Source organism: Chaetodon trifascialis, chromosome 3 (assembly GCF_039877785.1).
Source record: "Chaetodon trifascialis isolate fChaTrf1 chromosome 3, fChaTrf1.hap1, whole genome shotgun sequence".
Lineage (NCBI taxonomy): Eukaryota > Metazoa > Chordata > Actinopteri > Chaetodontiformes > Chaetodontidae > Chaetodon > Chaetodon trifascialis.
This window is the reverse complement of record NC_092058.1, coordinates 10,731,501-10,746,310: the sequence shown is the minus strand read 5'-3', so window position 1 is coordinate 10,746,310 and position 14,810 is coordinate 10,731,501. Positions and strand designations below refer to the sequence as shown.

General features: G+C 40.3%; 1 protein-coding gene across 7 annotated transcripts in view; it reads left to right on the top strand.

Moving 5' to 3' along the window:
* The window catches only part of LOC139328547 (R3H domain-containing protein 2), a 57,703-nt gene that overhangs the window by 23,150 nt on the left and 19,743 nt on the right, over positions 1 to 14,810 (top strand). For 2 of the 7 annotated variants that reach the window (XM_070958323.1, XM_070958321.1), the window contains exons 3-14: positions 2,233 to 2,312; positions 2,929 to 3,087; positions 3,177 to 3,399; positions 4,303 to 4,344; positions 5,903 to 5,989; positions 6,180 to 6,303; positions 7,717 to 7,795; positions 8,242 to 8,301; positions 8,974 to 9,114; positions 10,088 to 10,196; positions 11,851 to 11,946; positions 12,479 to 12,528. In XM_070958323.1, coding sequence (XP_070814424.1) covers positions 3,241 to 3,399; positions 4,303 to 4,344; positions 5,903 to 5,989; positions 6,180 to 6,303; positions 7,717 to 7,795; positions 8,242 to 8,301; positions 8,974 to 9,114; positions 10,088 to 10,196; positions 11,851 to 11,946; positions 12,479 to 12,528 — 947 coding nt within the window. In that variant the 5' untranslated portion in view covers positions 2,233 to 2,312; positions 2,929 to 3,087; positions 3,177 to 3,240. Of the gene's footprint in view, positions 1 to 2,232; positions 2,313 to 2,928; positions 3,088 to 3,176; positions 3,400 to 4,302; positions 4,345 to 5,902; positions 5,990 to 6,158; positions 6,304 to 7,716; positions 7,796 to 8,241; positions 8,302 to 8,973; positions 9,115 to 10,087; positions 10,197 to 11,850; positions 11,947 to 12,478; positions 12,529 to 13,244; positions 13,299 to 14,810 lie in introns of all 7 variants that reach the window. The other 5 variants (XM_070958319.1, XM_070958318.1, XM_070958317.1 and 2 more) reach the window with 5 other exon arrangements.

Here is a 14,810-nt window from a genome sequence, read left to right as displayed (position 1 = left end):
GCTTTTCAGTTCAGCAGCACTAATTTGACTGTCTTCTGCTCGATATTACATGACCTGAATGACAGAGAAGCCACATTGTTGTTTATTTCACAGTCTAAGATAGCCTGAACTTGGTATGCATTGGCAGATATTAGCATATCCTGTTCTCTTTTTCTTTTGATTCTGCCCTGTTCTCCCTGCGTCAGTCTGTCCATCCCTCTCAGTCTGTGCACACTGCAGTCCACGTATTTATTTTTAATATCATTCTTCTCCCTGCCCTTCTCACTGGTACTCGCTCAACACAAATGGCAGCAGTTGAGAATGACGTTACCATCTCCTTGGCAACCCTGTGGGCCTGCCTGCGTGTGTGTGTGTGTGTGTTTTCAGGGAAGCAGGGGGGAGTGTTGAGGAGAGAGCTGAGGGAACATAAGAGAGGAATGGGTGGAGGAGGAGAGGATAGGTAAAGCTGGTTTATTCATAAGCACCCTGGCTCTGATTCACAATTTTTCCCGCGGCCCCTCCCTGCTATTACGCTAGGATATTCACTCAGCCGTAAGAATGACACTTGAGATGAATGATTTTCTTTGCTTTCTAATCCAAAACCATTCATTCTTTTTGCACAAGAATAGTGTGTGTGTGTGTGTGTGTGTCTGTGTGTGTGTGTGTGTGTGTGTGTGTGTGTGTGTGTGTGTGTGTGTGTGTGTGTGTGTGTGTGTGTGTGTGTGTGTGTGTGTGTGTGTTTAAGCGAGCAAAAGGGAGCGATTATTTCGAAGAGACAGTGTCAGGCAGTTGTATCTGCATATAGTAGATAGCGTGGCTGTATTCTATGCTGCTGTAAGACAGGCTTGTATAAGCAGAGTGGGTTGGGGCATGTGGGTGTCCTGGTCAGTGATGTGGTTTAATGCTGCTGATGCTGCAGCCGATGACGTTTGTGCTGTTGCATTGCCTGGGTTTTCCCCACACTGGGAATCCCTGCCTCATTTGTTCACTCGTCACATCTATCCCACAGCACAGCACAGCACAGCACAGCACAGCACAGCACAGCACAGCACAGCACAGCACAGCACAGCACAGCACAGCACAGCACAGCACAGCACAGACAAGCAGGAACATGCATGAATTGTACTCATCCACACTGTATGCAAACAATCTGGCAATCCTGCTTTTGATGGCTGAATTTGTGGTCTATTGCTCTTCATCTCACTGTTGTATGTGTGAATGCTTCTGGGATTTAATGCATACTTTTCATCTTTCTTTCAGCCAGCAACTTATGTTGATATTGACCCTGTGATAACAGAGGAAAAAGGCTTGTCAGATGGATTGTTATTCATCTGTGTTTTCTGTCTGTGTACAGTTTATGTATAATGGGTGTAATGCCTAAGATGTCAGAGTTACCGCTTTGGAGCCAGAATTCATCCCAAAGCTGTTTGTGATTCTGTGTCATCTTTTTCCATGCTGGGAAAATAGGTTTAATGATGTAAATTAGCTGAAGAAAGTGAGGGCAAGAGAATGCTAGTCATGATAGGGATATGTTTATCGCAAGTATTGTTGTAATAGCAATTTTGCTGTTGAAGATATAGCAGCCCAAATTTAAACATGTTTTGTCATCTTTGAAAGTTTGAATAAGATTAGCTTGCAGCTGGAAGGTACCCAGTGGGTTTAAACAGGAGGCGTTGATGTGTGTTTGTTTTACTGCTCTATTTTAACATTGCTTTGTTAATTATATGGTCAACTTTGTGAAAGCAGATAAAACTGGCATACACCCCAAATCTGAGGAGATACATGACAGCACAGTTCTTAGCTGCTAGTTGCACTTAACTAAAGGAATGCAACTGTAGTTGGCGGTATACGCAACTTCCATCTGAAAAGGCAAAAACTGTCATCGCACTTGGTCTACAACTTTGCAAAATGAACTGTCACTGACATATTTCTACTAGATTGATTTCAGCAGCAAAAATAAATCTGTCTTGTTCTTTCTCAGATGCATTTGCCATCAATGACGAGAGGTGCCCACACTGTAGAAACCAGCATTTTATGCACTGACAAAGACAAATAATGAACCATTTAGTAGATCTGGGAAGATTAAACCAGAATGGAACTTCTCATTTATAAACCCTGTGTGCCAGTATGCTCTGAGCTTTCAGCTGCCTTGTCCCCCTCCCTGCTACGATCAGCAGCAGCAGCAGCGATGAGTCACTCAGTGTGTGAAACATGACGTCATCCGTGTCTTCCTCTTCTGCTCTTGGTGTTCAGGGCTCCTGACTGGAGGACAGACCATGCTGCTGCACTAAGCCGGAGGGAGAGAAAAGAGAGAGACCCCAGTGACCGCTGAGGTAGTGTGCCCCTCCCCCTTGTCTGCCTGACTTGCTGCTACCGCTTCAGTTCACCTGATTGCTGTAAATATTGCTGCCTTTTTTGTTGTGCATGTTGATATTCTTGTCATATTGTACTACTAAAGATGTGTCTGTTGGTTTGTAACAATACTGGGGAAAATTAAACCTCCAAAATACCTTTTTTATTTGTGTTTCTTTTTTTTACACAAAAAAACAAAATTGATCTTCAGAGAAATTTGGGTTTGTCCATGATTTAATTAAGGATTTTTATGTTTATAATCAGATTGCCTCAGATTCCTTTTAGACTGTCAGCCAATACCATGATATGAATGAAATGAAAAAGTTCTGGCTCATTCGGGTCCTTATTCAGTTACTGCCACCAACCTGCTGTTAATGTATAAAACTGGATGGTCACTGGTTACAAATGAAGTTATGTCAATGATAATCTTAATTGATGTTAAGATGTAATAATCAGATGTTTTTTCCCCACCTGAAATGAGGGAGCTTGTGCTGAACATGTAATCAAACAAAACAGAGTTTAGTCTTTTAATCATTGAATTCGTAGTTTTGAATGTAGTTTTAGCATTTTGTTCATCTGTGTTTTGTTTCCTCACAGCCCCATCCCAAAGGCTTAGGCTTGCTATGGACTGCGCTTCGCCCCCTGCTGCAGCCCAGCCCAGTACACTACCTTAGTGGGTTCCCCTCATCTTCCTGTGTGTGGTTCCCATCCAGACTCACCGCACAGAGTCCAGCACAGATCTGGTACCACCTACAGGTAGACAGTGTAGTAAAGCACACTCTCACACATATACTGCATGTGTCTCTGTCAGGACTTTGAATTTCCCTCTTTTCTCTTCTTTCCAGCCACTCCTGGGTTCTCCACCCAACCCCCTCCCCAACTCCCACCCTCTCCCCCTCCCCTAAGAAGATGTCAGTGAGCCTGACAGCAGACATCCAGCAGGAGGGAGAGAGTGGGCCACTCATTGAGCCCTGCAGTCGAGGCAAGACCTCCCCTCAACCACAGGGCACCAAGGAAGGGACAGGAGAGGGCCTGGAGCCTGAGGATAGCTCCCCACAGGATGCACAGGTGGGAAGAAGTGCCAATATAAGAGTGCTAGTAGGAATTTTTACACCATTATATTGTGCTGAACATTATATTGGTTTTGTTGATGACGTTAGAGTTGCTCTGAAATAACCTCGCTACAGCAAAATGAGGGTTTGTATACAGCTGGTCTGTAATAATGTGACTCCTCTCTGTTCTCTCTACCATATTTTTCAGCCAAGACTGTTATGTTTTAAGCTTTGTAGGAAGAAAAGGCTCTGCACTAATAAATGCACGCCTATTTTTTTCTTATTGTGTACATTTGTCTGAATTTTACACACAGTCGTTTAGGTATAAACTGACTTATTTAGTCTTATTTCAGTCTAAATTTTAACCAGCTTTTTGACTTGGTTATTTTGGGCACAAGGACTCACTGCAAGAGGAATCCTTGTTAGATCAGCACACTGTCCTCATAGTGATACTGTAACCGCTGCAAATATGTCACATATGTGAGGCACATTTGTCTTAAAATCTCTGTTAAAACGCCATTCAGGCCAATGCATGGTCAATATAAAAGGTTTCTCCAGCAGAATAAGGCAATTCAAAGTTTACACATTTTCACACCTATTATATGCACCCAGTCACTGATCTGAGGAGACTGGTTGTGTTCAAATCTTGCTCAAATGAATTAATTAGCAAACAACATGAGATCTTGTCAAGTACATGACAGTACTACAGTAGCAGGAACTTGTATTTACCCCTGAACTATTTTAATCTATAACATGCTGGGCATGTAGTAGAAGTTCAGTGCTTTAGAAGCTAAAATATCTGCAAATGAACTGCAGTATCTGCTGGTAGGACTGTCTTTCCAAGTGTGTTTATCTGCATGTGTCTAATCTGCATTGTGCACTTTATTATTAATACCAGTAAAATAACTTTGTCTTGCAGAAACGAGCTCCTAATCACAGCCATGGCAGGAAAAGGGCCAAGGTAAGAAGTCTGTGGTCATTGATTTCAACTACAAAACTAGATACTCATCTTTCTAAAAGTCATGATCCTGCTCCCTGAAATAACCCCCTGCTGGTTTGTTGCGTAACATGACCTTCCAATATTAACTCTCTAATCCTCTCAACTACAGTGGACCACCTTCCCCTTATCATTGACTTTTAACCCGCCTACTTTTAACCTCCTCATGGCTTTTGGCTGTCCTCAGTAAGGCTATGAAAGAGGAGAGTTGATAAAGACTATAACCAGTAATATTTGATAGACGTTGGTTTGCAAAATATTTAAATTTCTAAAAGAAGTCTGACAGTGAGTCTTATCTCACTCCCCCAAGATACTTTCTATTCCGCTGAGCAAGCTGCATTCAGATACAGCGTGAAGTTGATTTGTATCTTACTTAGACATGTCGAAGTCTGAATCTTTCTGCCACAAGCTGCCAATGGAGGAACTCCCCGGCTGACTGTGGACATCGACGAAGACAGAAAAATTTTGTGAACTCCACTTGTTTGTTGTATACTAACAATTGCATTAGCAGTTGCATCCATAAAACTGAACTGGCCTTGCTCATAACTTGAAGATGTGTAGCGAAGTGTCCTGTTTTTTAGGCTTGTGTGTAAGGCAGTGTTTGGTTATACTTGCACATGAGAGTTCAGCCCTCACTATTTGTTTTGGGAGTGGCTGACATCCCATACTTAACCTACTCATAATGCCTCCCGTAAAAGAGATCAAATTGCTGTTCACACAATGAAAACATTCTTGAAGTGGGATCACCCTTATTTAATTTCCCTCTTTGTCTTAGTGCATAATCCACAAAGGGACAGTGTCCCAATCAGCTAATCAGTTGTTTTAAAGCTGTGTGTGTTCGCCATGTCTCACTTCAGCTCCTTCTCTATTATCAGTCATTATTCAACAACATCTGAAATTAAGTAGAGAGGATTTTCTCTTCCAAACAAAACACTGGGAGAAGGAAACTTGTTATACACACACTGCTACACACTGTGGTTCATTTCAAATTGTAACGCTCAGTATTGACAGATGATTAAGGTTCATTATTCTCATTAATAAACTGTCTCATCAAAAAGCCTCAAATCAATCAGATTAAGAATTTTTGGAAAATAACATTTTTTATTTCATTTTAATTTCAAATTTGAAAAAAATCAATGATGCAAAAAAAAGTTTATTAGGGAAACAGAAACTGTAATAATGCTCCTTGCGGTGCCAGCACTCTGTAGTTCAGTTTGGTTCACTGTTTAATATTAATTTTACTTCAAGAAACTCTGGTGCGTTAGCAGCTCATTTGCATTTTCTCCCAATTTCTTTCTGTCCTTCCTGACTTCATACTGCTAGTAGTTGTTTTTGAGCTGTGCTTGTTGCAGGAGGACCTTGTTTACTATAAACTAAAATGACCATTGCTCGTATGAATTTTTGGTGCATGTGATAAAATTGTGATGGAAATGGGAAGAACAGTTAGTTAAATTCAGTGAAAACCCCATAAAAAACAAACACAATTAGCCTTACAGGTAATATATGTGTGGTTCTGTTTCAGTCTAATGCCAAACTGAAGCTGGTACGGAGTCTGGCAGTGTGTGAGGAGTCCTCTGGTCCGTTCTCCAATGATGGACCTCCAGAATCGGTACTGTTCCTGTCTCTAACCCCTAACCCCTCACCCTAACCCTACTCCATAACCTGCAGTTAGCCTAGCCTGCAATTCCTGGTATGCTACTGCAGTTTGTGTAGGATTAACAATACTTAATAGACTAAACTAAAAGTAGTATTCAAAATTTTACCATCTTTTCTCATAGCAATGGAATGTCGTTTTCCAGGATATCATCCAGCTTCACATCAGCTGTCCATCAGACAAGGAAGAAGAGAAGTCATCAAAGGATGAGTATGAAAATGAAGAGAAGGAGAAGAAGGACAAGACTCCGCGAAAGATGTTATCACGTGGTAAGATGCAACTTTGTGGCTTAAGTGCATTTTGTATCCTGTGTTCTCAGTGTTGGTGCCATGCTTATTCCTACACAAGACAAGCTCTGTCTACTATGTAGTAATATGCTGAGTTTTTAAAATTTCTTTCTTTCTTCATTTAATAAATTCGAATTAATGAATTCCCTACACAAATATCTTGAATGCTAGGGCAAAGGTTTTGTCGTGTCATGACTGTTACATGTAAAAATAATGTCCACTGCTTTATTAATACCCAGACTAATATGATGTCAAGCTAATTTCTCTGGAACATAATGGGGTCCCTCCCTCTTCCTTTTTTTAATTACCCACCTCACTCCCTCTCTCTGCAGAGGCCCGCAGGCGTCATTAGACTCTGAGAGCAACAGAGATGAAATGGCTAGCCCAACTGTCTAGGGTAGTGGAAAATTGTGGAAAATGATCCCCTGTAGAGTGTGTGTGCATGTGTGAGGAAGCATAGAAGAACAGCGAGCTGGTGTCTCATTCTATCTGCATCTTATGTTTATCCTCCCTGAACAGCCTGGGATGTCTTTGCTGTTGTGTTGGGTAGACTTGCGCCGATTGGCAGTGGTATTGTATATAGATGTTTGCAGGGATGATTGATGATTGTTTTTTCCTATGTCGATATTGGGTGATTTTTAACTAACTTACTACCATGACTAAGATGTTATAAAAGAAATCTCTTGAATCTGTGTCCTACATTTCGAGATGTTTCTGTAATTACAGGCCCATTTGATGTCTCATCCCCATGGATCTGACACCCTGCATCTCTGTTCTTCATATGCATGCTCTCCCAAACTTAGTTCTAAAGTTAAAATTATGTTTATGAGACAATACTGTAAACGTATGCACACACCCACAGACTAAAAAGAGAGCTTTCGTCTGAATGGAGGAGACAGTGCTATTAAATAGTTTGTGTTAAATGTTCACTCTTTTTTTATAAATGCCTTGTAATGGCCTGCAGATAGGATGTGTCATTAGGTCATTAGGTTCACCTTTGACATCTGGGTAAAACTCATAAGAGATCACCATCTGATGTCACGTTTTTCTTTTACACAAAGACAATGTCTTCCATGCTGGCATATCACTGATGAACTGTGACATAACCCCCTCCCCACAACCCCTCCTACTGCCCTACTCCCACTACACCCTGGCAATCAAGTCGCCTATTGGCGATCTCAAGTCACCACAATTGGACGATATGAAAATAGAAATGATTGCCCAACCCAAGTGTTGAGGTATCATTTTAACAGCTATGCTTAGCAGCCGTCTGACTTAACTCTCTCTGTCTCTCCTGCACTCGATGGAAGTGTCACGATCATTTCCCACCCCAGTCTCTCAAGCTCTTCCTCCTCTTGTCTGCCCATTTACTTTTTTTTTTCTTCTCTCTGTTAGACTCCAGTCAGGAATACACTGACTCCACGGGCATCGACGTTCATGAGTTTCTGGTCAACACACTGAAAAACAATCCCAGGTATGAGACTGCCACCAAAGGTTGACTGATATGCACATGTGTAACAACAGGAGCGCAACAGAAAATGAACAAAAACATGAATATGATGTTGGTCATTTATATTAATTTATTTTGTCATTTACATAGTGAATTTTGGTCAAACTGACTACTGAGATATATGGACCACAGGTTTTGATAAGCTTTTACTCATCAGATTAATAAAGACAAGCAAGGTCAAAAAGCACTTGCATATTCATCGCTCAGGTTTCATAAAGTGAAATGGCCTGGTAGTTGCATTGGTGGCAATGTGCAATATGAATTATAACATGCACTGACTGCCAACCTTTAAGAGAAACAAGGAATTTATTTGCATGCATCATGCCTTTGATCTGTGGTTGGTATGCTCATTGCACTCTATTCACTGACCAACTCCCCCATGACTTCTCCTCCCCCCTTTGGCCTAGCAGGGATCGAATGATGCTGCTCAAACTAGAACAAGATATCCTGGAGTTCATTAATGACGACAAGTAAGCCATGTTCTTCATAACCACTCTCTTGTATTTAAATTTAGCCCCTCTACATCCTTTCCTTTATATTTATAGATTGCTGGAATACTGAGACCAATATGGGAGGTTGCAGTTGATTTTATGGAGCAAGTTTTTATTTCTGGCAAGGACTTTGTGTTCCCCTGTGACTCGAATAGTGTTATTAGTGTTTCGGTATTATGACTTAAAGTCTGTCTGAAAGCAATGAATTATCTTGTACTAAATAGGTGTTTGCAACTTGGAACATCCTGCTTGTCAAACACCTCAAAAAATGAAAATAAAAAAAGTAAATCTTTTCTAAGAGCCGATAATTCTTATGGGAGACAAGACAACAGAAGGCATTACAGGAGTTACAAAAATGGCGTAATTGGAGTATTTACCATTGTTCTTTTGAAAATATCAAGAATACAGTTTTGTATGAAAAGGAATGTAGTTTCAGTCCGGTGAAACAACCATTGGCGCAGAATCCCCTAGAGTGTAGAAGAGGGTTGTATTCCCAAAAATATTGTAAATGCTAAAAAGAATTATACATATTATGAGACTAAACATCACAGCATTCAACATAAATACAGTAATTTAGCAGCTACTAATTGATTGCTGTGCAGTAATGAAATAACATGCTGCTTACAACATTGCATTTTGTATCCCCTGCAGTAACCAGTACAAGAAGTTTCCTCAGATGACTTCTTATCATCGTATGCTGCTGCACCGTGTGGCTGCCTACTTTGGCATGGACCACAATGTGGATCAGACAGGCAAGGCCGTCATCATCAACAAGACGGGCAACACACGCATGTGAGTGTAGCAGCTGCAGCCTTAAAGCCACAGGAAACTCTAGATCTAGAACTACATTTTTTCAGATCTTTGTTTTATGTAGATATGCTTAGAAAGTACTAAAAAAAACACCCATACTTTATTCAGACTTTTCCAGATGCCATTATTGTGTTGATGTCAACAGGGTTCATGGTAGGGGCTATTCTATGCACGTAAAATCCAGAAGGTTACATGAGTAAAAACACAAAACACAATAACAACCCACATGGGTGAGGTTGCTGTGACAACACAGGGACCATAGCCTGAAGGTAACAGAAAAATCCTGTAGTTGTATCTTTTGTGCTTGAGTTGGATGAAGAACAACCAGAACCAGAACTCTGATAGAGCAGCAACAGGTTTGCAAGTGGAACTTCTGTTTCTGCAGAAGGCTGAAACAGTATACATACACCAGAGAAATGAAAGGAGCTTCAGCTCTGCATACACAGAAACAATTCAACACAACAAACCAATGACAAAAACATGGTGCATAGTCAGAGGAACTTGTTAGTTAAGCAGCCAGCAAGCTGTTTAAAGTTAGGTTATACGCCACAGCCACAACCATTAAATAAAGTATGTGTAGGTAATAAATGTGGTGTCAGTCTTAATTGTGCTATTTAAAAAAAAAAAAAAACAAAACAAAAAACTTTTTCATAGAATGACTTAACAGTTTGTCAGAAGACAAGCAGATGCACTTGTGTTGAGGTGTTGATAATTTTAACCGCAGCCACATGCACCTTAACAGTTAATAGTTGTCCAAATTTCATGTGTGAGGATTTGATATTCAGATTTAGCAGCACTAACATCACCACATTCACTGTGGGACCACTTTTAAATAGTTCAAGTGTCATTTTCTTCTGTCACTTTGCTTGAATTGAATTTTCTGTAATGCAGTCAAATGATATGCTTTGTCCAGTTTTGTTTTAGTATGCTTTAGCATGCTTTTTGTCCTCTACAGCCCAGAACAACGGTTCTCTGAACACATCAAGGATGAACGTAACATGGACTTCCAGAAGAAATTCATCCTGAAGAGAGATGATGCCAGCATGGACAAGGATGATAATCAGGTAGGCTGCATCATATACTGTGACATTTGTTGACTTACCGAGAAATGTACAGAGTTTAATGGGCCGAACATGTGCCACTATTTCTCATACTTCACCCTTCATACTGTCACTTTTTGTAGTTACAACTATCAGTTGTGTTCATCATTAAGCAACCAAACAAAACTTTGCCGTAAGCTTGTCTCATGCAATTTTTCATAATAACCTTGAAACTAACCATTTAAGTCTGTATTTTCTAGATAAAGGGGCCTATCAGATGAAAGGAGGCATGGTCTGTTTTTGACGCTGTTAAGCTGTTAATCAGACACTCACAGATTTCCAGTGGTGAGCCCCCAGACTATCTGGGCATCTGGAAGTAGGAGTAGTGGTGGGCAGAGTGGCTTCAACAAGTACTGCAGCGTCTCTTGACCCAGCCATGTGTTGATAATTAAGAACAACAACTCTTTAATTGTTTTAGAAAAAGCTGTAGAAGTTAACAGAATCTTAATTGATTTATCAATGACAGCTATGTGGAAGAGCATGTAGAGTTTTAACGGTGATTATGGCGGAGGTGAAGCAGCTCATTTCGGCAGAGGTGACAACTGGCATGTGAAAGGAGATCAAAGGATCTGTAAGAGGAGGAGGAAGCTCAGTCACCTTTTTAAGGCTGTGTTAAGCTCCAAACCTTTCAATTCTCTGTTCCCTGCTGAGTCATACATTTCAGGTTTCCTGTATGCACGGCGGGATTCCTTTTGTTATATTGTTGATAAATTAAAGTTAGAATTGCAGAAAGCGTGATACCACTTTTTCATTTCAATACAGTCACCACCAAGACAGAGTGTACTGAACTATTCATAGGCCGTTCATATGCACTAACTTGCATGTTCCTGGTGCGGTCTCTCAAAATGACAGTTTTCAATTTTCCATGCATATAATGTCTCCTCCATTGCTGTTGATTTCCCTGTGTGAGCCACAAAACTGTTCAGCCTGGAGCAGTGCTTCTTGTGATTCAAAACTTGACTCCATCTACTGTGCCGTCAGACTTAGTAATAACACAAGATGCACGTTAAAACTCAGTATGTCAGCTGTAAAACTCACAAGTGCTCAAATTTTTTCTTTTTCAAAAGGAACTTGATACCTTGTTTCTACATACTTGCTATATTTTCTGAGGTTTTCAATTAAGTATTGAAGCACCATGTCTTCAACCGCATCAACAGTTGGAGCATTAAATGAATAATAAGAATAACTAAGCATGTTTTAATCAACTTCACTTGCTTTGTTGCTGTCTGAAGCAAGTTTCTCACACTTCTTCATTCCTTCCAACAATGTTTGTTTGAGGCATTGGCACTTTTCTTTGGCACCTAATGCTTGTACATATTTGTAATATTCCTTTGTATGATGATTCTGTGAGTGTTCTATCACGTTTGTGGTGTTAAACCTTCCCACGCTGATCCCACTCCTCAGAACTCTCATTTTGCACAGTTTTCCATTCTGTTGTTTTGACAGCAGGCAGCTGCTCTCCCTTCGCATGCCACTGTTGTCATCATGTGACTTTTTGCAGCAGGTCACACAAAGTGTGGCTTTATTTGTATTTACACAATATTTCAGCATGTATTTGTGAATCATGCGTATTAGATCCTAACTATTTTCACCTTATGATTGTTTTCCCAAATATTAGATCCGTGTGCCACTGCAGGACGGGCGACGTAGCAAGTCCATTGAAGAGCGAGAGGAAGAGTATCAGCGGGTACGAGACCGGATCTTTGCCCGAGAAGTAAGTATTGGACCTAGACAGGGGAACAGACCAAGGGAAGGACAGGCCAACTTTAAATCACAATCCTTTTTTCAATCATTAGCTGTTACCTCCAGCTCCTTTGAGTAGCAAGAAGTCAGTATTTCTTGACCAGTCAAGAGTAAGAACTGTTTGGCACCTGGGGAAGTGAAACATATTAAAATTTCTACTTAAAGTCAGTGGCTCCCAACGTTTCATCAGAGTGCATGTTGGTGCAGCTCATTCAAAGAGTGATTTTTACCTTCTCAGATCGTTCAATTTCAATAGTTTGCAGTGGAAAAATTCTACAGTATTTGCCAAGAAAAGAGCAAAGATTACATAAAAGTAAAATAATCAACAATTTTGCATAATATTCTTGTGGCCATAGATTCATCTGGTGATCGTTTTAGAGGGTTCTGATGCTCAGATTGGGAACTATAGCTTTAAGTGACATATTACATCCTAAACACAAATGTTTAGAAGCAGAAAATGTCTTAAGTGCTCCTGGGTGAATGAAGCATTTCATAATGTGCAGGTGTCCTTTTTTTTACAGTCTTCTCAAAATGGATACATCAACGACAACAGGTAAGATGATGCATCCTGCTGGGGCCTCTAATGTGTGCAATTTAGACTCCCTCCTTGCCACCTTTACCCTTAAAGCTACAGTGTGCTTGCTAGGTTTCAGGTATGAAATGAAATATAACCGATTTTACAGATTACATCATGATTCTCTGTACACAGCTGATCACCTGCAATAATTTACCCTAGACGAAAGTCCACTTCAAACAACTTGTGGTTATAGAAGAGAATTTGCATATCTTTATTTCCCACTTGTTTTATTCCTTTCATTGCCAGGGAAATAATGAATATGCATTTGCTGATGTTTCTCTCCTTGGCCAGATTTTCAGGGGTTGCATTAGGCTAGACTGTGAGGGACACACTGTCTCTGAGAAAGTGTTGTAGGTAGTGGAACAAATGTTTTCTAGAAATAAGGTAGCTCACGCAGCAGTTACAGCCAGCCTCTATCTCTAAGCGCCATTGAGGTTGAAAGATTAGGACATAATATGTTGAAAGAGAGGGAAAGGAAGCGTGGGCTTTTCAACAGTCAAAGTTTCTGCGTTGTGTGCACTTTTTGTTTTTTGTTTTTCCCCCTTCCCCCCCTTCTTCTCAGGGGTAAAAGTTCTACACTGTGCCTGCCTCAACATCCCACCCCTCCTTATCTCACCCTCCCCTGAACCCCCTCCTGTTCTCCAATCCAGTTCTGTAACCCGAGCATTTTCTCCTAATGTTAACCCCAACAGACTTTCCACTGAGGGCTACTGCTCTAGCTCTCAAAAGAGGAGGCAGATCTTTAGGTATTCGGGTGCTGCTGACTTTGACTTGTGTGTTGCCATGCCCATTTTTGAAAGTGGTTTGGTGATGATAGTGGTGACTTGTGGTTTTTATATCTTTGCTTGGCGCAGTCGGCTGATTGATGGCTATTCCAACACTGCACCGTGGGGCTTCCCAAGGCCCATGCATGGCTGCTTTGTGGTTTCACTGGGGACTGATTGACCTACTTACCCTTCCACCCATTCACCGTCAACTACATTTTTTATATAAAATAAATGCATCGCTTCCACAGTAACCTGTTTGTTTTGTGGTTGACTTAGTCTTGTAGTTTTTGTTGGCATGTCACCTGTTGCATAGTGGCACATACAAATATGTAAGAAGTAAATGCTATGGTGCTGTCGAGGTGACGACAAGAAAATAAGAAACATGAGACTGTAGATAAAAGACAGTGTTATCGCGTTTGCTTCAAGTGCGAAAAGGTGCAACAGTTGATTTATTCTGTGATTATTTTCTCAATTTAACCTTTTTTGTCTATAAAATACCAAACAAAAGTGAAAAATGTTCATCATAATCTTCTAGACCCAATGCTGACGTATCCGTGTTGCTTTTTTTTGTCCTACCCGCAATCAAAACCCAAAGTTATTCAGTTGACTATCACAAGACTGAAAAAAACTAGCAAATATTCATATTTTAGAAGCTCAAACCAGTGAATGTTTGGCATTTTTCACTTCAATAATTGAATTTTCTTTCGAAAGTGTTACGACTTCAGCTATGAGCCGCAGAGTCCCCAGTTATAACCTGAATCTCTATCATCCTTGTTTACTGTAATCTCCCTGCATTTGCTATCTAATACAGCCATAAAAAGTAGAAGTACCAGTAAAATAATCGGCCAAATAATTTTCTTTTTAATAATAACTCACTAATCATTTCAGGTCTAGAGTGCAACAGTATATACTTTTTTTTGTACTGTGAAAGTAGGTTATATGCATTTTGCTGTTTGTAAACATTGTGTGTGTGCACCTTGTTATTTAGTGGGCTTAAGATGAGCTTTCAGATATAGACTCATATTTTTTGTCGTCAAATCTTGAATCATCCAATTTTTTGGTGACTCTTTGTTCATTCCTTTGTTATCCCTTCCGTTTGTGCTGCTTGCAGAAATTTGAGTCGAGGTTGACATGTAATCTAATATGTCATATTATTTCTATGTTTGAGGTTTAGAACCTTTTATGGCCTTTTCACATTTCACCTAAAAATGTGCTTGGTGTCCTCAGCAATGCATTCATATAAAGTGTATAAGGTATTAACCTTTACAGGTTACATGCTGTTAATATATGAATGCTATAAAACCACAGACTTCACTTAAATGAACCAATACAAGAAAGTCTTTTGTGAGCCATCTAGTGTAGACTGAGAGTGATGGAAGCACACAATAAAAACAGCTTCCCTGCTTCCCCTGTTTGTGCGTGTGATGGGAAATGCTGTCGTGAGGAGAGAGTGGAGACGAAATATCATGTGATCAACAGCAGAATCCCTCC